The sequence below is a fragment of the Alligator sinensis genome, unplaced genomic scaffold (assembly GCF_000455745.1).
Source record: "Alligator sinensis unplaced genomic scaffold, ASM45574v1 scaffold682_1, whole genome shotgun sequence".
Classification (NCBI taxonomy): Eukaryota; Metazoa; Chordata; order Crocodylia; family Alligatoridae; genus Alligator; species Alligator sinensis.
Genome location: NW_005842011.1, coordinates 1,729,710 through 1,752,821, shown reverse-complemented (window position 1 = coordinate 1,752,821; position 23,112 = coordinate 1,729,710). Strand labels below are relative to the sequence as shown.

General features: G+C 42.1%; 1 protein-coding gene across 1 annotated transcript in view; it reads left to right on the top strand.

Moving 5' to 3' along the window:
* The window catches only part of IGF2R (insulin like growth factor 2 receptor), an 85,809-nt gene that overhangs the window by 51,882 nt on the left and 10,815 nt on the right, over positions 1-23,112 (top strand). Inside the window, exons 29-43 of the mRNA XM_025201983.1 lie at positions 1,258-1,355; positions 1,836-1,972; positions 3,500-3,690; positions 4,374-4,500; positions 5,772-5,897; positions 9,613-9,872; positions 10,839-11,051; positions 11,865-12,014; positions 13,998-14,159; positions 14,881-15,088; positions 15,510-15,656; positions 16,649-16,883; positions 17,929-18,065; positions 18,743-18,857; positions 22,847-22,993. Coding sequence (XP_025057768.1) covers positions 1,258-1,355; positions 1,836-1,972; positions 3,500-3,690; positions 4,374-4,500; positions 5,772-5,897; positions 9,613-9,872; positions 10,839-11,051; positions 11,865-12,014; positions 13,998-14,159; positions 14,881-15,088; positions 15,510-15,656; positions 16,649-16,883; positions 17,929-18,065; positions 18,743-18,857; positions 22,847-22,993 — 2,453 coding nt within the window. The remainder of the gene's footprint in view (positions 1-1,257; positions 1,356-1,835; positions 1,973-3,499; positions 3,691-4,373; positions 4,501-5,771; positions 5,898-9,612; positions 9,873-10,838; positions 11,052-11,864; positions 12,015-13,997; positions 14,160-14,880; positions 15,089-15,509; positions 15,657-16,648; positions 16,884-17,928; positions 18,066-18,742; positions 18,858-22,846; positions 22,994-23,112) is intronic.

Below are 23,112 nucleotides of genomic sequence, written 5' to 3'. Positions count from 1 at the left end.
TAGGAGTTACATTTCCACAGAATTTTACAAGTTTAGAAAAGCATAATTTTAAACACTTTATAACTGTAAAATCACATTTCATTTGAGTGGATTAAGGTAACACATTTAGAGCTGGACCAGTTGAAAGTTATATAGAACAAAGCTTTGAACTCCTTATTCAGCTTGAGTTGTGTAGAACGACTATATTGGTTGCTGTAAATCAGAAATCTCTGGATTAAATAAATTGCAGCGCTTATGCCAAGATGTTGAAAGTCAAGCTCTAGCTTTTGTTAAAGGAAGTTGAATGCTTGTTTTGAAGCAGATGGATGCATTTTTTTACGTGGATATAAGGTCTCCATTATAAGAGAATGTCGGGACTATTTAGTGTTCACAAGCACATGCTGCCAGCAAACGGTGAAAAGGGCCAGAGTTCTCAGCTGTGAGCAGATGAAGCTGAGCACATCTTTGCGATAGTGAGCCTGACCCGTCTTACCCTTCCTTGGGCATTGGCCAGTATACACTTGAAACCATTTTGAAAGAGATGCACGTGCCTCTCTTCCCTTCCCACAGAGTTTTCCTTGTAGGACTGCTGATTTCTTTGAAACTACTTGCCTTTGATTTAAGCTTCTTAGCCCAGGAAAAAGTATTACTACATCATGTTTCTACAGCCCAGTCTTTCAAAAACCAGGTCTGCTTAATACATTAATTCTATCAGCTTCCCCCTTGTTCCCCCTAAATAAATGATCTTCCCTCAAATGTAAGCAGCTTGCTTTTGCACGGGGCACTGTATTGTGTCTCTGCCCCTTCTCCCCTTTACCTTCTGTGGGATGAAGGTAGATATCCTACACCTGACCCAGCCCCTGCTTGCAAAGCAGTGGTGGTTCTAGATTTGCTGTTTTCTGCTCCCATGTGGGCCTGGGCAGGCAACCTGCAATGGCTTTATCCACTCTGATCCCTGTTTTTAAAGAATTGATGGCTATTATGCCCTTGTTTCCCTGCCCTGACCTTTCAATCCCCTAGAGGAACCGAAGGTTTTAACTGCTTTCCAGGGTAACATTGCACCTGCCTGAGGCATGTAGAATGACTAGAGCTTGGGAGGGTTGGGTGGGGGAGAAGTCAGTGTGGAGGCTAGTTGCATGTGGCTATCTCCTACATACATCTGCTCAGGTGTGTAATGAATTGGGCACTCTAATGCCCAATTAGGAGGAGGACCAGTTTGCTTCTACAGCTAGATATGTGAAAAAAAACTTTTTGACTTTTTTTTTTTTTTTTTGTCAGCCCATGTTTCTGAAGGAAACTCCAGACTGCACCTACTTATTTGAATGGCACACCCCGTATGCTTGCCTGCCCTTGAGATCTGTAGAGTGCTACTACAAGTAGGTTGGGCTTTGCTTTTGTCTGAATGAGTGGTAACATGCTAATGGTGATGTTTCTGCTTAGGAGATGGTGACTCTGGGTGCTGTGAGCTGCTTTGGTCTCAGATACTTATTCTTCAGTTGCCTGACACTATGATGAAAATCTGAAATTATGCACTTTGCATGCGAGGGATTTGTCACTGCTCAGCTATGTGTCTAGCCATATTTTTTATTGTTTTAGGAGGCAGGCTTACCCTTATCAGTGCAATGTGATGATGTGGTCTTTTTAGCTTTTTTTTTTGGAGCTGCAGCTGGGGATGTTAAATTTACAATGTCAGCATGACCTATGAGACCTTCAGGGCAAATGTGGTATTGTTGCTACCTGTGAGAAATGTCTTGGTCAACTCTGTTCCCTGAAGAGTGCAGGATCATTAATTTATGATAACGCTCAGTCTTTAGAAGTGCTTTCAACTCACCAATACTTTAACTGTGTTCTTCTAGAGACAGTGAAGGAAACTCATTTGATCTTTCATCTCTGACACGGCATAGAGAGAACTGGGAAGCTATTTCCATGTTTGGTTCTGCACAGAGATACTATATTAATGTCTGCAAGTCCTTAGTGACACATGGAGGTGCAGGTAAGAGCAAGAAGAAAAAACATTTAATGGCTATCTTCTCATAAGTACTACCATATCTTCTTGTATATGAGTCTTGAATAAGATTTGTATCTTGTTTTTTTTTTTTTTTTTTTTTTTTAAAATGAAGGAAAAACCCCTTTCCTTAAGTGCTGGTAAGTTTGTTTGGGGTTTTTTGTGGGGGTCTTTTTTGGTGGTTTGTTTTTTTTAGGGTGCTTTTCCCAGGGAAGCTGCAGTAGTTGGGGAGCAAAAACTCCTGTCTCTTCATATGCAACTTCTCCTCTTCCCCCCCCCCCCCCCGCCGGACACCAGCAGGATACCATAAGTGCTGCTGGCTGAGCAAATTGCTTGACCCCTCTTCTCTTGAGCTGTTCTGGGTGGGCAGCCAGCAGTGCCTGCCTGGTCAGCTGAGGGTCTTATCCTAGGCAGTAGCACCTGCAGGGTCAGCTGAAGGACCACCCAGCTGATTCAGGAGAAGCCTCTGCCTTGGCATCCAGGGCTCAGCTCTGCTTTAGAAATGCAGTGGAGCTGAGCCCAAGTGCTGTGGCAGAGGCTTTTGTTGAGCTGCTGGCAGGTTCTGCAGCTTGAGCCTCTGGGGGAAAGCGAAATCTCTACAAGCAGTAGCTAGGGATCCTTGTGTGTTTGTAGTGCTGCTCTATGTACTGTGCATTCATTGCTACTTTTTCTTTTCCCCAAGCAGAGGCTTGAACTGCAGAAGCTGCTGTTATCCTATTTTTTTTTTTTGCTTAAAAGGTACACAAATTTCCAGCAGCTGGTTTTTGTTTTGCTTTGTTTTTTGAGGACAAAAAAGTGCATTTTATATGAAAGAATTTGGTAATGATGGCTTTCAGTTCTGCCACCTTCCTACTGCTGATGGAGCAGCAGGTCATTAGGCAGAAAAGAGATGGACAGCTGTTTCTTAAGCAACAGAGAAGGCCATTTTGACTAAAACTAGCAGAAGTGCCCAGCAGTACTTGTATTCCCAGCTCTGCTTATTCACAGCCTTTCTTTACTGTTCTCTAGTACTTTTACCCCAAGTCTCCTTTTTTTGTCTCGAGTCCCTGGAAGGAGGGCACAAGAAATGTGCTTCTTGGAGAAGTGTGACTGCTTGAGAGAGTTTAACTCCTCAAAGGTGGGTCTTAGATCCTTTGCAGGATGGTGGTATTTTAGGAGCAAGCTTTCAGGCTGTTGCTGTGTGCTACTGACTGCCCATCAGGTTGCTATAGAGGTTGTTGATCCCTCATTCTGCTGTATGCCTTATTGTGAGGTGGACATAGTCTTTGGCCAGGGGTGGGGATGCTTAGTGACTAAAATGAACATGACCAAGTTTTTAGGAAAGACAGATCAGCCTCTTGAAGTGAGGTTCATGCTAAACATACTTAAGTCAGATTAGGTGAGGAACCAATGCTATGCCACTTAAATCATCCTTCTGGGCAAGTCTCCTATATTTAAAAGCTGATCTGAAATTCTTGGGACAAGTAATAAGGGTACAGAACAAAATGCTCTTCTACTGTCTTGCATTGCATTTAGGTTCCTGTCCATTAAATGCTGCTGCCTGCCTGGTGGATGGTTCCAGTTATATCAATATAGGGGAGGTCACTGAAGGACCACGATGGGAAAATGGCATTACTGTTCTCAAGTATGTTAATGGGGATAAGTGCCCAGACAAGATTCGCAAGAAGATGACAATACTGCGCCTCAAGTGTGAGGAAAGTAAAGTTGTAAGTATTTTGGTGGGGATGAGGTCTTATCTTGCTGTGATATCAGCTTTGCTGAGAAGGGAAAAGTGGAGCACATTTTAGATTGCTTAGGGAGCTAAGCTAGAGAGAGAATTCCAGATTTAAATGCTCAATCTGACCACATGAGCAAAAATTTTAATGTCTGCTGTACCTGCTAATGCAAATTTTGCTCTCTACTGTGTTTTTGGTTTTCCTTTTTTAAAATATACTCAGCAATGGAGTTCTGATACCTTCCTCTGGAAAAGAATTGCACTAACAAAATGTCTTCAAGAATTTTGCTGCTAATATTAGCCTAAATATTCCTCATTAATTTCACTTAGTTTTTAGTGGCACTTGTATGTATGCACGCTATGATGCATGCAGTTCTTTGTTTTTATGCCTTTTCAGTATTCTAGACAAGTTCCTCATGCTCTTCCTGTGCAGCAGCATCCCCAAGGCCAGTGGTGTGAGGCTTTTTAAGTTGTTTTTTTTTTAAGTCTGACCCCTTCTGCAGCTAATAACTGTTCCTCTGCCAATTTGAAGTGGTCAGAACTGAATGCAGTAGGCCGGTTGCTGAATCACTGGAGTAGGATGCACTACTACCCAGTCTAAGATGGGTTAAACTTGGCGTATGCTCAAGGAATTGCCTGTTGTGAAACTCCTTTTAATTTTTTGTTTTGTTTCAGGAATCTAAACCAGAGCTGGTAACTGCGCTGGAAGACTGTGAATATACTTTCTTGTGGTTCACTGCTGCTGCATGTCCTTTGACAAACAACATGAACAATGATTGTAGAGTAACAAACCCAGTCACAGGTAGGAGACCTGGTGATTCTATGCATGTGGATCTGGCACATGGCAGATGTGAAGGATAGCTGGGAACAGTTGTGCATTTGATCATTTTCAAATAGCCTTGTCCTAATGGGATAAGGGGAAGAGTGAGAGAATTCTGAATCCCAAATTCCTTTGCCAAATTGGTCTCTAGAACTACTTCCTCTTGGGGTGGAGGCTTTTCTTAAACACCTTCTTTAGGGGAGAGCCTTTATGTTGAGGTGAGGGAACACAGGAGAGAAAGGGAGGACCTCCTGGAGCTGTTTTGGCTTGGTTTATAATGTGAAGGCTGTTGGCAGGCCCTGACCCTGCTGCTGACTCAACATCCAAACTCTGAAATTTTTATTTGCCTTTTAAGCTGGTCATCAAAACTTGGTAGAGACTGATTTCTACTGATTACTTTTTTTTTTATGCCTCCAAATCTGTTAAAGCATCTTTTTTTGTCAGATTTGTTTGCAGGGGACCCCCAAAGTCCCTAGTTCAGTGCTTCCCATACTCCCTCAACATGGCCCTCATTTCGTCAGCATGGCCCCTCACTCCCAACTCCCAGCCCTCCTCCCCTGTGACAATCTGCTGATGTTGCGACCCCATTTGGGGTCACGACCCACAGTTAGGGAATCGCTGCTCTAGTTTCTACCTACTGTTCTGCCACTTGCCCCAAGGTTATCCTGAGAGCTTCCTACAGCAAACCTCAGCTCCATTGCCCTTATACCACATCCTGCAGTTGCACTGAAGGAGTTCCTGCCAGCCACAGGTAGCCACCCCATTGGGTTATGCTTGGAGTATTGCCTGCCTAGAAATCATTCTTTCTACATGCAAATCAGTAAGGAGACAAAGCAAGAGGATTGTCTGTGTCGTCTTGCTTATGTAATTCTTTTTATCCTGACTGTAGGTTTGGAGACAGCAAAGCAAAATAAGTGAAGTTTCTTGCCCCCTCATCTGGCTATACTGTAGTTCCCTGAGAGACCTGTCAGTATCCCCAGAATTCAGCTTTCCTGTTGGTTTTTTTGTCAGCACTGGCAGCTAGGGTAATTGAACTCTTGAAGACCTTAATTCTACCCTAGCTAGACTCCCTAAAAGCCTTCAAGGCCAACCCACTCCTCACATCAGCATTTATTCTAATTGCTTATCAGTTACCACCCCTCTGGCTTGATGGGCAACTTGTCTCAGATATACGTAGGAATGGATTTCTCTCTCTCTTGTTTTTAAAAAAATAAATAAAATAAAAACATTTCCCCCTTCTGATCTTTCTGCAGGCCACCTGTTTGACCTGAATTCTTTGAAGAGGGAAGCTGGCTACACTCTCTATGACAACAAGAGCAGAAAAACTGTTCAGTTGGGTATTTGTGATGAAGTTAAAAGCTCATGTGGTACTGGGGTTGGTAAGTGTTGTTCTGAATATTTTTTTTCCCCCTTTGGTGCCACAAAACCAGTTGTAAGCACGATAGTAGGTACAGTATGTTGGTAAAATTTTTTTGTTTTATCACAAAGTTAACAAAGGATCTTTTAAAAAATCCACAAATAGGGGCTGTTGAAAGGAAGGTGACAGCAGCTAGTTAAGACTAGATTAAACTATAAACTTAAGTTTTATGCCTTACAGTGGCATTCCAGATTCCTTTAAAAGTGAACATCCATCAGTGCTAGATCTGAGGTGTCAGGAGGACTGTTCTGTACTAGCATGTGAAGTACGGTATGAACTAGAGAGGGGGTGGGAGCATGGTTTCTGAGGACCATGGAGGTAGACCAGTAGGTTGGCTGTCAGGTGGGGCCAGGATCCTACAACTTTCTAGAGCTCTTCAGCGGACTCTGCCTCCATGCCTATGCAGTCAGCAAGCTCCTGATCTGGGTTTGAGGATTTTCTTCCTAATTGTAAGATTCAGATTAGAAGATGTAGATCCTAGAAGATAGCAGTTTGTCTTGCTAAGAAAACCAAACTTCCACTCCTACTGGAGCAGCTCACCGTGATCAGACAGTAGTGGCCAATAACTTTGCTGCTTGTTTCTTGAGAGGGGGTGTGTGTGTGTGTGTGTGTGTGTGTGTGTAGGGGCTGGGTATATGATGGGAGGCAGGTGCCTGCTGGCACTGGGGAAAACTCTGGGCGCTGGGGCTGCAGGAGAGGTGGTGGGGAGGGGAGCTGTGTGGCCAGGCTGGTGGCACCAGGGCTGGTGCCCTTGCTTGCAGGGGTGAGGTGGCTGGGTGGGAGAGGCTGCAAGGCTTGTGGGTGGGAGTGAGGGGCACTGGCAGACCTGGGGGGAGCAGGGGTCTGTGGCTTGGGATTGAGGGGCGCTGTGGGGCTGGAATAAGGGGCACCGGGGGAGGGGTGGGGGGCTGCAGGTCTGGAGTGGGGGCACTCGCAGCACTAAGCGTCTGCAGGTTGGGAGTGAGATGGCAGCAGGGTTGGGGTGGGGAGGAGCTGTGGCTTGGGAATGAGGGGCAATGGAATGGGCAGGGCAGGGCACTGGCATATCACTGTCTCCCCGCAATCATACTGCTTTTTGAGAACTTGAAATATGGTAACCGTATCTGAATCGGAACTTCCTAGACCTTAAAATGCTGGAGGTTGCAAGCAGGGGAGGAACAGCAGAAAAACCCTGGTCTGCCTGGTTCACTCTTAGCATCTCCTTCCTGCTAGTGTGACGCACAGTATATTGGGCAAAATGGACCTATGGTCTGACCCAGTATATGGCAGTTCTTATGGTCTATCATGAAATCAAACTTGAGTGATGATCTCATGATAGGAGGATGTTGCACAAATTTTTATAGTAGTAGATGCATGCCCTTTGACTTGTCCTGAGACTAACTCAAACAGCTTATTCCATCTGTATATTAAGTACCCTCAGCCATAATAGGCTTGGTTTTGTCATGTAATAAAACTGAACCTGCTGAGGGGGTTTCGGTCCTATCTAGATTGTCTTCTCTAGGCCGCATTCTGCTACAGAAAGTAAATTCATCCTATTGCCCAGGGAACTTGGAATTAATAGACAGAATAGGAAAACGTTGCTGTCAGTATCTACTTCTTACATTTCTTCAAGACACCTTGAAAAATAAGGATGACGCGATGGAACCCTATGATGGGGAACCTGCTAAGCTTAGAGGAATCCTACTATTGTCCTTTAGGGAAGAAAACTCCCAGTTTTGTTTGGAAGGGGGCAATCTCTCCCAAGCCACTCAGAGACTTATCATAGACAACTCTCTTTCAAACTCCAGATCAGTGAGACTTATCATTGGAGTTTGAAAGAGAGACCAGTGCTGAAAATCCTGTTTGTTCATTCACATGTGGCTGAGTATCAGTCTTAGTAATCTAGGACCCCAGTTACTGACCTGGTAAGCCTCAGAGCTCTTGCAGTTTTGTATGCGACTATGTACGGAGGACACTAAATGCATCTTGTTACCACTTTAGGTAGCTTCTCTTGGTAGAGGTGCAGTAATATGCAAAGGGTTTAGCACACATCAAATGGACAATTAACTTGCGTGGTTTTGTCTTTAAGCAAAAATCTTTTCCAGCTCAATGGACCCCACATGTTAAATGTTTGTGCCATCATAATGTTATTCCATGAAGCAAGCACATGCATTATTTGTGGGAATGTGGGGAATTGTGTGGTTCTGTTAGTTTTGAAATGTTGCATGTTGAGTGACTGTTCATAGGCATAAAACAGGGCAGGCAAAACAGATTTAAGTAGAAAAATTGGCTCTTCATTTAAACAGTTCTGTTAAAAAAAAAAATATATATAAATACAGTAAAAGCTCTGTTATCTGACATCCTCTGGGAATGGGGGATGCCAGTTAAATCAAATACGCACTGTCTGGTGCACTCCCTGGCGTCAGTGTGCCGGGGGACAGAGAAGGGGCCCCCATGCAGGCTGCTTTGCCCCAGGCCGTGGGCTGAAGAAGTGACAAAGAAAAGCTTGGCTTGCAGTGCAGAAACTGGAAGCCCCCTAGAAGTGGTGCTTCTGCTTTTGTTTTAGCTGTGTCCCTTGGATACCAGTTAGTAGAGTTTTCCAGCTAATAAAGTGCCGGTTAACACGGCTTTTGCTGTACTCTTTGAAATGATGGAAGCCATGGACTTAGGCCTAAATTAGTATAACTTCAATAAACCGTCAGCCTGTAGCAAGCTTAATGGTGCTGCTTTTTCATTATCCATATCTAGAAACAGGGAAAATTTGCTTAAGGTTTTAAGGTCACTTTCATCAGTGCCAGTCCTGTATGGCATTAAGGATTTTAATTTCAGTGCAATTGCAGTAGAGTGGATGATTAGTACCTTTATCTCTTGAAATGCCAGCACTTCTTAATAATTGAAACCAACTGGGAGTGTATCTGTTAATTAAAGAGAAACTGGAGAGCCATTGATTTTTTTTTTAAAAAGTAAAAGAAAGACCGGTTCCTAAATCTTAAAGGCATTTTTAGTGACCCGAAGATACAGGTAAGCACTGCGAGTAGATGCATGCCTTATTCCTAATACTTTGATTTTCAAATAGTAGAATTTTCAATGGGGGCTAAGCATCTTGTTACATAACCACGTTTTTTTGAAAATGCCACCAGACTTCACTCCATTCCCCCACCTCCACCCACACACATACTTTCCACCGGGCTGGTCATAGGCTATATTCCCAGCCTCTCAATGAACAGTTAATAGAAATCGGTTTTAAACATTTTTTAAAAATTTGACACTATTCCTATGTATTGAGTACACTAAAATGTGCAGTGTAAATGCTGCCTCTTGCAAGCAAGCTGTTGAATGAATCTCTCACACTTCAGTATGAAGATGATAAACCTTGTTCTGAAATGAGGTTTCTTGCTTGTTTTGTATTAATTCCTGGTTAAAATGTTGTTTGAATTGCTTGGATTTTTAAACTCTGTACTTTGTGCAAGGCAGTGGTTGTAAATCTAAATTTAAACCTACCAGTGCAACTCTTTGTTATAGCAGTTCTATGTACTGAAAGACTTCAGTTTAAAAAAAAAAAAAAAGCATGAGAACACTTTTTCCAGACTTCTTTACAATCTTGTTTATAACTTCCTGAAGACATAAGGAACAATGAATGGTTGCATGATAGTCATTTTATTTCCAAATTTAACTCTTTCTCATTTAATTTTATTTAGGTGTCTGCATTAGTGATGGTCAGAAACATATTATTGCTGGAAGACGGAGCAAAATGTTAACCTATCAGGATCAAGTACTGAAACTGGTCTATGAAGGGGGAGATCCTTGTCCAGCGAATTCTGCATTGAAACACAGAAGTCACTTTAGCTTTGTGTGCAAATCGGATGCTGGAGATGGTCAGCCTGTTCTCTTATCTTTTGATGAACAGACCTGCACACACTACTTTTCCTGGCATACTTCTCTAGCTTGTGAAGAGGAGGTAAGGATCCACAAGCTGAAGTTTTGACAAGGAAACCATAGTAACAGTGCTTCAACACTGCTGTTAATGAATAGATTCTTCCTTTCAGAAGATAAGCTTCTTCTAATACAGAAGTTTTTTGTAAAGAGACCTCTGCTAAGCTTTCTGGGTGGGGATAACTCTTCCTACAGGAAGTATTTGTTTTGTCTAGCTAATGAAGCAGCAGTAAATACAGTGTATGGAGCTTGTATAATGGAAAGTAAAAGTTTGGCTCTAGTTAACAAGCCCCATTTAAGACAGGATGCAGGACAGGGTGGCACCTTCTGCCTGACTTCAAACTGCATTAGTTTTCAGACCTCCAAGCCCTGCAAAGGGAAGTCTTTTGGGTAATGTTCCTAACTAATCTGTTAGGAAGACCCTATGTCTCCCAACCAGAATAGTACCAGGCTCATTTTCAGCTTAACCACTGAGTTTTGGTATTTGCAAGTTAATTTCATTTCATGATTTGCATGTGTATATGCATCTTTTCTTGAAAATGCTGTGGATGGAACAGATTATTGTAGGACCTTCAGGGTGAACTTCTCCAGTACGTTATACAGGGCATCAGTGGCCCTGTATAATGGCCACTGATTGTAATGATCATAATGGTCCTTTTCTGTCTCTAAAACTGGACACTGATAAGAGTGTGTTGCTCCCAATTAAATTCTTTGATTCTGATAACACTGGAACCTTTAATTTTCAATAACGCCAGTAAATATTAACTTGCTAGAAATAGCAGCCTTGCTTGTACAATGAGAAGTTTACTGCATTATCAGCTAATGATTTGAGTATTTCACTTTAAGTGTAATCCTGTGCCTATTTTTGGTTTACTGTGAAATTTGAAAATGCATTTACCTTTTTTTTCAAGTGTAATTTCCCCTTTCTGACCAAAGGGTGTCATTGCAGAACAAACAATTCTATGAGAACATCAAACATGTTTCTTAACAGGTGAAATGCTCGGTGTTGAATGGCAGCTCAGTTATTGACCTCTCCCCTTTGATCCATCGAACGGGTTATTATGAGGCATTTGATGATGATGATCTAACTGACCTCACTCCAGACTTCTACATTAATATTTGTGAGCCCCTCAATCCAATCAATGATGTCAACTGCCCTCCTGGGGCAGCAGTCTGCATGGTTCCTGTTACTGGTCCTCCTATAGTAAGTACAGTATCCAGAAACCACTGGAATACTGAGAACTGACAAATGTATCCTGAAAACCTCCCTGATGTAGTGAAATGTCTTGTTTGGAGTCAGGATTGTTGAGGGGGGGTGAAGGAAGCTGTAGATAGATTAAAACGGCATCAGCAAAGGTCTGTCCATTATGCATCTTCTACTGTTAGTGTCTTCATCTTATCCCAAATGAGATAATCTCTGGCATTCCAAGCTTCCCTGTCAGTGTCATGCTGACAGCTCTTACTGATGGACCAAAACCTGTAAGCAAATATCTCCATCTCCTGGGTTTTCATTAAAAATAGCTGCTGAATATTTCAGTTAGTGAGCAGAAAACTAACTAGCCACCTTGTGTGGCAGAGCAGTGTGTTACATTTCTGCTTCACCTTTTAGATAGGTCAGTGAGGAAAACTAATACAATGTTAAAGATCTACAAAACTTCACAAGAAGATTTGATGACCAGATACAGCCAAAACACCATGATAGAGTTTGAAGGTGATAGCACAGTCTTAGGCAAGACTGCCAGGGATACTAATGTTCTCTTACTGAAATGTGCTACCCTTAAAGTAAGTGAGGAGGGGCAAATGGACAAATGAAAGTACTTCAAAATGTTAAATTCCTTTTGACTTGTTCTAAAGATGTATCTGTTTTTAAGGAGAGCAATTATAGGGAATGACTTCCAGGTGCACTTGGCTTGAGCTGGAGCAAGCATAGCCAATAGAACATGTAGGGGTTCAGTTCCTTTGATATGAGTCAGTTCTTGATATGCATTTTGTTAACAAGTGTGCTTTGCTTATTTAGGACATTGGTCACATCACTGAACCTCCTACTCTAAATCCTGCAACAAATGAAGTCCATATTACTTTTAACAGTACCACGCCTTGTCCAGCAGACAGAAAGCTCAACTATACTTCCCTTATAGTCTTCCAGTGTGAAAGAGGAATAGCTCTGGTAAGAAGCATTCACATGTTGGAATGAAAAGATCAGCTAAAAGCAGGAGGATAAAATATATGAGCATATAGAAATGAGCACCGATCAGGGAGTGTTGCTTTTGCTTAGTGTGGTGATTTTGAAACTTTCTTGACTGCATATAGTTAGCTGCAAAATTATTACTGCTTATATCCCCTACACCTGATGTATCTGCATGTTCCTTCCATAGGAGAAGCGACACAGACATCAGCATGTGACAGCCCCATTATGCACTGCACGTCATTCAAAAGCCCCACTGTCATTATTAAAATTTAGGCGCGTTCCCTTTGGCACAATGTTCCATATCCCAGTTTGAAAGCCACTGGCTTAGTGGATTTTTGTTTTAAACTTTATGCAAGAACAGTGAATATTAAAGAAGATGCTTGTGAAGTAAATAGCCCAATTCAATTGTTTTTAAGGTGCACTTTTTTCCTTTGGGTATGGCAGGCTATGCGGGTTACAAAGCTGAATCAGCTAAGTGGGGAATAACTTTAAGCTCTCATTTTTCAGTAACAGCATTCAGTGATTCTTTTCTTTTTAACCCTGTACCAAAAGTCAGAAAACCTGAAATCTGTAAAGCTTTCTTCTGTCCTGCATTGAGTTTCCATGTTTTTTTAGAAGGTGATTTGTTCTTAGGCATGTGAGATGGGAAATGCTAGGGAAGGTTGTCTGGCTGCCTGTATTTTCAGGCTAGGTACAGAAATTGCACACACACTGGTATAAGTGAGTGGAAACTGGTTCAAATCTAACACAACAGAAGTTCAGTGCATGGAACGCACTTTCAAAATGGCTGCAACTCGGTTTAAGATAAGCCTGGATGGATGAAGTATCAGACTTAACTGATTTAGGTTAAATCAGTTTATTGAACTTCTGTCCCAGATCCCCTCTAGATTCACGTTTTAATTCAACCCTCCAGCCACCCATGATGCTTTGCATCTCTTCTGCAAACCTCCCATGCAGGGTGAGTGGGCTAGCCTTGGTCCAAGCTGCCTGTTTCAGCTGAGCAGGGAGGCGTGCTCTAGCACCTACCCCTCCCCAGCTTCTGCCCTGGGCCACTGCAAGCATGTGGCTGCATTTGTGGTGTGAAAAGTGAATGTCTGTTCACTTGCCTATCAATTCAATCAGTGCAGTTTAGACCTAACCTACGAAGATTCAACCTCAGGCTTTTTGATTACCTGTACTTAGCCTGACTATTTTCTACAGAATTACTGTGTAACTGAGTAGATATCAAACTAGAATCCTTTCTGCTAAGTTAAGGACTCTTTCCTGATCAGGGACCAAGTTAAGGATGCACAGCAAGCTGTAAGTGTTAGTGCTTCTCAAGTGCTCAAATGCATGTCCAAGGTGTTCTTCGAATGTAGCTGGGTCTTATTCATAGGTTAATATAAGCAAAGGAAGACAAGAACTTGTGAGAAACTTCAGCAAAGCCACTTCCTTCAGAGATGCTTTCCTTCAAAATCTGACAACTTGTGGGGGGGGGGCGGGAATCACATTTATCTTGCTGAATTTCTTGTTTTAGAGCCAAACCAAAATTCCAAAACGTCAAATGGAAATATTCTTTCCCCATGTAGTTGACAATTTTGGTTTGAAGTCTCTCTTGAAACAAAATTGGGAAGGGAACAAAACTCTTTTAATTGAACTAAAGCTGAATTTTATTAAGGATTTTTTTTCTTTGAGATTCTTCTGGAACTTTTTAGGTTTTGTTCAATGCCAAACGCAGCCAAATTTTGAACTTCCATTTCGTGGAAAACAGTCGTTTTTTTTTTTTTTTCCTTCGTCCTGCAAATCCTTTAGATAAGATACAAAATGGATGCTTTGATGCTTGCAAAATGTTCAAGTTGTAGCATTTTGTACAGGTGATAGCCCTGTACCAAGATTACAGTCAGTTAAGACTTCTCCTGACTGCTAAGTAACTGCAGAGAGATAACTGAAACCTCTAATGCTACTTTGCTTTTTTGGTAACAGGGGAAGCCAAAGATGATAAGAAGGCTTGACTGCAGCTTTGTGTTTGAGTGGGGCACTCCGTTGGTGTGTCCCGATCAAGTGAAAACTTCAGGCTGTTCTGTGACTGATGAGCAGTTGCACTACACTTTTGACTTGTCCAGCCTTTCTAAAAACACATACAAGGTAACCCAGTTGCTATTGCTTTGCCCATATTATTAGGAGTGGGAAATTTATACTCTGAATTCATAGCAGTAACTTTCATTTTAAGTAAACTGTGAGAACATAGTACTTGTTCTGTGTCAACTCCAGCTGCCCCTAGGGAGAGCTTGCTGTTCCATTTGGACTACTCATGTCTCCACCCAGAATTAATATGCAAGTAAACACTAGTGTAACTTGCATCAGTTTTTTGCACTATGGTGTTCCATAGTGCATTGACACCCAGCTAAGGCTACTACCGACAGGGTGCTCTCTTTCAGTTGTTCTCCACTAGATGGTGGAGTAGCCAGTAACAAATTGCCTTGAGTTGAGGGCCAACTCCATTCAAAATTGCCTAGAACTGCAGATGCTCCGTGTGCCTTTTGTGTGACTAACTGCTGCAACACTTGGGAATAACCATGCTCTGACTATCCCAGAATGACTCTCAGTAGCTTGACTCCTACTTCATGTTTCCAGAGGAGTCTAGGCAGATTACAGTGGTGTAAATGTGCTGCATGTCCACACTCATATCCCTTTGGCTATAGACTACTTATTGGCCTTACAGAATCCTTGTGTGTTCATTCCATTTGAGCCTTATGCAGAACTTTGAGTACATGGGAGATTCTTAAATTCTTGCAGAATATTGCCTGCTGGTTATCCTGTCACTTATTTTTCTGAATTAACGTGCCACTGTTGGGTGTCCATGCAGATCTTGTCTGGCTCCAACAGTTACCATGTTGGCGTGTGCGCTAAAGCAGTAGATGTACCGCAGGGAAAATGCAAAGACGGGGCAGTATGCCTGGTGTCTGAAAACAGTGCTGCTTCCTTTGGAAACGTCAAAGAAATGAAAATGGATTACAGGCATCAGGATGAAACTGTCATTCTGCAGTACACAAGGGGCGATCAGTGCCCTCCAGGTAAGATCCCATAACTGACTCTGTGTACTTCTACATTTAAAATGAGTCGCAACTGTCAAGAAAATAATTTTACTGTTTGAAAGAAGCAATCTTGGCTTTTATTGTAACTTAATATGTTTACGTTTGTGATCTACTAAATTCTAATGCTAGAGGACAGCCTTTCTTTGCAAACTGTAATCCTTGCAACAGACAGCAGGTTTGAAATAGCTAAATGATAGCTTTTAGCTCTTTGTTTAGACGATTGTTTCGCACCAAGTATGGTATCTGAATGCTTCTAGATGTGACATCCATACATAACTAATTGTGCCAGTGAATTTCAAAATATGGTGGATGGAGGGGTGGCAGTGAGCAGAATAAATCCAAAAAAGTATACCTAGTAATGAGAATATTTTGTGTACTGACATGTTGCCTCCACTTTCAGTGACCGAAAAGGGTGAACTTTGTGTCTTCCCCTTCAAGTATAAAGACAAGAACTATGAGGAGTGCATTACAGATGGAGAAGGAAAACCGTGGTGTTCCACAACTAAGGATTATGACAAAGATGGAAAATGGGGATTTTGTGGAAATGGTTAGTAAGACATTAACCTGGGTATGAAGTGTATGCAGTTCAGAACTGGACCAAATTACTAAAGGCACCAGTAAAGGACCTTGGTATAATAGCAATCAAAAGGGACCACTGGGTAAAGCTTGGAGGTGGGAGAGGGGATGCATTGTATGGAATAAATAGGTTTGTCTGAATACAAGTATTTTGCATGAACTTGTAGAAAATTGTCAATCATCAGAATATGGTAAAAAGCTTTACTTAATATAGAGCAGTCCAACTCGCATGGAAGCAAGTTCTTTGTTATTGGCATAATGTTACATGAAAACCGAATGGTAAATCTAGCAGGTAGAATGCAACAACTGCATATGTCCTAAAAAACAAGTTTCAGATCTCTTTGCTAGCTGTGTAGAAAAACAGGGTTTCAAGGGACCACAGAAGGTCATCTACTTCAACCTCTTGCTCCAAAGCAGAACATCCTTGTCTAAATCACCCTACTCTGGTGTTTCTCTAATCTGCATTTAATTTCCGGTGACTGCAGTTCCACAGCCTATATGTTCCACTTCTTTACTTTCATGGTTAAAAAATTATTTCTAATATCTACTTGAAATCTCCTTACTGGCTATGTAAACCAGCTGCTGCCAGTCCTGTGGGGAATAAAATGAAAGGATCTTTTCCTCTGACGTGTGTGACTCCTGCAGGTTCTTTCTGGCAGGTCTGAAGCCTTCTCCGTTCTTTGGTTATTTGTACATGTAACTTTTTTTTTTTTGTCCTGAGTGCAATGTTTCCCATTTCCTGTTTTGTTTTGTTTGGTTTGTTTTTTTTGGCATCATTTTTCTTCAATTTATCAAGATCGTTCTGAATTTTAATTCTGTTCTTTCAAATGTCTGCTGCCCATAGCAGGCTCAGTCTAATCTGAACACTCTTCTACCTGATTATGTCAGTTCTGCAATGCAGTAATTACAAATGCCTTTAAACATCTTCAGGTTCTTAATCATCCTTAATGATTCTTCTCGTAGTGGTTGGGAATCGGGAATCTACTATTATTTTCAAGTGTGATGAAAATGCTGGCGAAGGCACCCCTCAGCTTTTGAGTGAGACACTTGGCTGTGCTGTGACATTTGAGTGGAAGACGCAGGTGGTTTGTCCTCCACAGAAGATGGAATGCAAGTTTATCCAAAAGCACAAAACATACGATTTGAGAGTGCTTTCTTCCCTTACAGGATCTTGGGTCTTCTCCTATGAAGGGAGCTCGTGAGTTCATATTTTAATGTTCTTTATTTTCATCCACTGAATAGCTCCTGTACTAAAGTTAGAGGGTATGACATTATCAGTATTTGATAGACCATGGTCAGTAGTTTATTTTAAGTTGATAGGATTTTTCCAGTATAAAGTTCTTTAAATGGATGTCAACTGGATAGAAGTTTTATATAAGCCAATTGTATCTTTTAAATATTTTAGCTGTTTCCAAACTGAGATTAGGTTTAAACATAAGATGCCAAAATTTAGCACAAAATTCATTTTCATGTGTCAATAATTCATTGATACAGCACTTCTAAGGCGTTTATTTGCATATTTAATGAAGGGGAGCACCTTGGTTTTACCTCAGATTAAGCTTTATAAACATGGTGCAATATCATATGTAATTAACTCTCACTTTCAGCATTCAGTGTTTCATTTCTAGTAGAGGAAATACTTCAAGTCTCTTTTTTCCAAATGCCAATGACTGTTGCACAGCTGATTTGGGGGGAGGGGGGAGTCTCTGCTTTTTCAACTGCCTGTTTGTGATTAAAAGAAAATGGAGAGGAGGCCTACCTACGCTAAAGACTTAAAAGGTCATTGAGACCAGAAACAATTCAACTGTACTCCCTCATTTAGTCTGTTCTAAATGTAAATTTTGTTTTATGTTTCGGCCTAGTTCAAGGTGACATTATTTTATGTATTGGTTAAAACTTCTAGTTCACTTCCATCCAACTGTAACTTTGTTATAAGTGTGTACTTAAATTGGTAAGAAATGTCAAATGAGTTTTATTTAAAAAAAATAAAATAAAATCAAGTCATTCAACTTGGAAATGCTGGCTAAAAACCTGCAGGGTTTTGTAGTTCACACACTGCTTGCCTCAGCTCATGTATATGAGCCTTTAAAAATAATTTGATTACAAGTCATTACAACAAAGAAAGCCAAGCTACTTTTCAAAATATATGAATGGTATGATTGTCTTCCCTCTTCCTGTTTGCTTAGCATATGTTTATTTCAAATCTCTGTCTGCTAGTGATGTGGGTTTTTTTCATGCTGTAGGTATTACATGAATCTTTGTCAGAGAGTATATGAAGGACCTACAGGCTGCTCTGACAGAGCTAGTATTTGCAAAAAAAGCCAAAATGGAGTTGTTCAGGTGCTAGGACTTGTACACACGCAGAAGCTGAATGTGACAGGTACAATAATCCTTCTGAACTTCTGTCAATGATGATTTTTTTTTAATTGTTTTACAAGGACCTAGTAATTATGCTGAAATGTTTATGTGAAGGCTGCAGAAGAACTGACTTCTTGCCTGTAAGCTTTTTATTGTTAATGGGGCTCCAGATGCATCATTTTTCAGCACGGGGATGAGTACAAATGAGCTTTAGTTAAAGCATCCCCACCACTGTTTCAGCACGAGAACACTGATGCACATGATGCTCTGGGTGCTTTAGAGCAGCTCTTGGAGTCTCTCTAATTAAATCCCCCCCAGAGCTTGTCTATAAACAGTAAAAATAATTTTTTATTTTTCTCACATAAATGAGTTTCTCTCATTTCTTCTCACATTTCTCTATTTGAGAATGTGGAAGGGAATTTTACAATGTATCAAGAAAACTTGTTGCAATACAAAAGTACAGGACAGATATATTTTTTTAAATTTTAAACTGGGGGTGGGAATTGTATGCAAGAGTTGCATAGTAATGGTTTGTTTGGAGTGATTTGAGATTTGGATGTTGCACTGATTATTACAAAATACTGTAATTTGACACATAGTCTGATGAAATGCTGATTTTAGTTCTTTATACAATTTTAAGCATCTAGCTGTAGTTTGTAAAGAGAACTACAAGGACCCTGAGTGTCTCTTTCTTTTCAGATGATAAAGTATATATTAGTTACTCCGGTGGACAAGAATGTAGTGAAAACAAGAAAACAACAACTGTTATAGAACTGAAATGTGCAAAAACAGTTGGCAAGCCTGTGTTGCAAAGGTGAGTAAAAGTTTTTGACCCTCAGGGTTTAGTTAACCATTTATGACTGGTACTTCCTATTGGTTACTGCTTGAAAGAGAGACAACTGTAAGTGAAGATCTTGCAGTCTTTTTGCTCTATGGCTGTGCAGGACTCAACATTCTGTGGTTCTCGCTAGTGACAATGTCTCCTGTTCTTGTTGCCTGTTGCTCTGACATTATAAGTATTATGGAAACATACTAGGAGGATGTGACACGAACAGATCTTGATTTTAAGAACTTTGGTTAGTCACTTTTGAAATTCTTTTGATGAAAGGTGACCAGTTTGAAACTGCTGTTGGGACATAGTATATTTTTAATTCCAGAAGGGCCAAGTGGTTGCAGCAAGTAAGTAGCTTTGAGGAGAGAATGTATAGCTCATAACTTCTAGTGCAGTAGTTTTCACCTGTTTTAGTCAGGGCACCTCTCCATAACTTTTGAATCTGGTGGCAGTCTCAGGACCATTGTTATACTGCCTCAGTCACTAATGCATATAATGGCAGGCACAGTCATATAAGTTCATTTGAAAGACTGAACTTTCATCTCAGACTGCCTACCCCCATCACTTTTTATGCCAGTAGACTCTGAAATGAAGCAGTAAGTACTTGGGTTGGTCTAATAAAAGATATCAAATTCACCCAAGGAACCTTGTCTGCAGTAAGTACTTTGCACTTTAACTGCCTGTTTCTCTCCTTCTGTGCTGGTGACTGTACAGGCACCAGGAATCTCTAATAAAGCAAACTCAGCAGTAGACTGCAGAGCAGGCTGATTAACCTTTAGAACATTACAGTAGTGTGTGCCAAAACATCCTTCTTCCTATCTTGTCCATGCAGCCCTTAAACTGGATGGATCTAAACTTTGACCAGCATCAGGTGGTTAAAATGCAATGTGGTAATTCATGTTGCCCTTTGTCTGCTTGCTGCAGAAAGGCTGCAGGAGCGGCTTTTGATCCACATACTGAAGTTGTTGACCTGGAGTTCAAAATGGCTTGTTTCTCTCATGCCAAAATGCTTCTCTTTTTCCTCTCCCCCACTTAATTATTAAAGCTACTTGCTTAATTAACATACAACTGGTGTGTGATTATAGTGACAAGCAAAGACAAGGTATCGGGCTTGAGGAAGAGGCCAAGAGCAAGACTTATCTTTCCTGTAGGACAGTGGTTCTCACTCAAGATACAGGTGCTGCTGTCACCATGCCTCCTGCAGAGCTGATTTGGGAAGTGGCCATGGTGGGAGCACAGAGGTGGAATTATCCCATGTGCCCCTGTTTCTGGGAGGAACATATAGAGCTGTACCTGGAAAGGCTGTGGCAAGAGCATCTGCTCCTGATCTGATTCCTCACAAGGCACATGGCACAGTTGCACATGGCTACAGTGTTGCTTGCACCCCTGAAAGGGTCTTGTGGCACCCTGGCTGCTACAGAACCCTGGTTTGAGGATGACAGTTCAAGTGGTAGCTCTAGCCACAAGATTCACTGTGTCTCCTTGTGGAATAAAAGTAATAGTGAGCAAGGAACTTGAGTTCAGAAATTTCTGGTAGTGTTTTTAAGTTAAAGGCTGAACATGAATCAATTTTGGGCGACTTTGAATTTTTGATAGTCCGTCAGTTAAATTGGAAGGTGTACAAGAGAATTTCTATTTCTGTTGCATTTGTAACGCCAGTCAATTTTCCTCTTGTTTGGGTCCTCCCTGTTGTTTGATACTAGCATGCTCTTGCAGTGGAATGATTGTAGTAAGTAACTGGGTGCTAGAAAGAAACCAGCAGGATTTTGGGGGTTGCAAACCAAATTTTCCTTGCTGTTCTGTGATGGTAAAGCTTGAATCAGAAAATTCTGAATAAATTGTTTTTAATTATGTAGAACAGGAGTTGGCAACCTGCAGTCTACAGGCCAGATTCAGCCCACAGAACTGGAAGGCTTTCTTTGTGCTGGGCCTGGGCAGTCTCAGCAGTGCCTGCACCACTACTGCTGCTTCCCACCCCACCCCTTGTCCCTACTGCTACGTGAGCGCTGCCTTCAGCTGGGAGGGAGCTGTGCTTATGCTCCAGCCAGGAAGTAGGGGGATGAGAGAAGTGGTGGTGGTATAGTTCCCAGTTGGCCTCTTAGTGCTGAAGTGATCTGGCCAATGTCAGACTGAAGCCAAGTTGTTCCAGCCCGTGGCTTGTTGAAGATTACTAGTCACTGAATTAGAAGCAGGGAAGGGAAGGGAGTAGCTACAACATGTTCAGTCATTTTCACAATTTCTTTCCTTTTAATTTTTTTTCCAAAAAGGCTCAGTCAAAGCTTTTAGCTGTTTTTCTGGCAGGAACAGAAGTTCTTGGGGTGAGACTTGCAGTATGCTTAGTACACCTGCATGAAGCAACAAGTATTTACTTCGGATTCGGCTGATTCCGAATCAAATCTCTGTCCCCCTGAGACTTGAATCGCTGTCCTGATTTGATTCGGCTGAACTGGATCCGAAGATTTGGTTACAGACTAAACAGGCAGCAGTCCTCACCATGCTAGACACAGCTGCCACCAGCTTATAAGTCTGTTGTGGTGGGCAGAGGGGGAAGGGAAGGGCTGTAGGGGAGGGAGGAATTGGGGCTGGGACTGGGACTAGCTGCTCAGCTGGGGTGGGGGGCGTGGGACTTGGAGCGGGGCAGGGAGGTGCAGGATACATGCGTGGTGGTGCTGGGAGCGGGGGTTATGCCCTGCTGCCACTTGCCCAGCCGGCGGGGATGTGGGCAGATGCAGGTGTGGCTTGCTCTGGGTAGAAGGGATCCCACCCCAGCTGGGCAAGTGGCAGCAGCACCCGCATCCCACAGCTCCATGACCTGGCTGGGCAAGCAGCAGGTTATGCCCTGCTGCTGCTTGCCCCCTTACGCCCACAACGAGCTGTGCCTGCATCCGGACCCACTCCTCCCACCCTGGCTGGGCAAGAGGCAGTAGGGTGGAGCCCCTGCTCCGAGCGCTGCTGCTCCTGCGTCCCCCGCCCCAGCTGGGCAGCTTGTTCCAGCCCCAATCCCTCCCTCCCCCATGCCCCTTATCTCCCCCCTCCACCCACCACACCTGATTTACCAGCTGGAAGCAGCTTTGTCCAGTGTGGTGAGGACTGCTGCTTGTTTAGTCTATGGCCGAATCTCCGAATCGGGCCGAATCTTTTCCGAATAGATTCCGAGGCTTCGGATTCAATTCAGAGCTTTTAATTGGTCCCCCGATTTGATTCGGAGATTTGGTCACCAGATCTCCAAATCAAATCAGCTACTGAAGCTTTGCACAGCCTTAGTGCTTAGGTGCTGGCTAGCTCCAGGCTTCACAACATAAATAGATCAAAATCCTTAAAGTGAGAGAGAGAGGAAAACTACAGAAATGCAAAGTATCTGGTATTATTTTGATGCGTAGTGAGCTTCACAACCTGAATACAACTCCAAGGTCTGAGTGGGTGACATTGAGGACTTGTGGCTTGCCCTCAGCAACAAAGTAAATGCTCCTCTGCGGCATGGGGAAAATTGACTATGATTTGTGCATTGGCATGGGAGAGACTAGGAGCTGGAAATCTGACCAGGCCGTATTCTTGTCCTAGCATGGACAGAAGGCAAAATTTAACCTTCCAAAATAACTTGGTTATTAAGTGTTTTTGTGTGTGTAGCTTTTCTTTTGTTTGTTTGGGGTTTTTTTGTTTTAAATCTCAAATGCAGTATAAATTCTGGAGTTTCAAGCAAGTAAAATCAATGGTTCAGCTAACTTTTTTTTTGAAACCACTGAATTTATGAAGCAGTTCAGTAGTGCTGGCATAAAAATATCTGGATTTAAATTAGCAGTTTGTTTGCTTTTTAAGGAGAAAAAAAAACAATAGCTTTTACTGATCCAGTAGGCTTCCAGGCTTATGTTGAAACTCTGGGATATCTTGCTTTCTCCTTTCTGCTATGCCAGCAGCAGCTATGCTTCTACACTGAAAAGAGAATGTCATTAAAATGGCTTGTCTTTTGACAGGATTGATGGAGAAAACTGTGCTTACTACATCACATGGGAAACGCGGGCAGCTTGTGCTGTGAAGCCACAAGAGGTGGAGATAGTGAATGGGACAGTTATTAATCCTACATCTGGAAAAAATTTCAGCTTGGGTGATATTTTTTACAAGTAAGTAAAAACGGGGTCCTACAGTGTGTGAAGCTCCTAAAATGGTTGAGGACACTCGCATCTATACGCTTTTTAAATGTGGGGGATCCAGAGCATGAACTCCCGTGACCTTGCTCTGT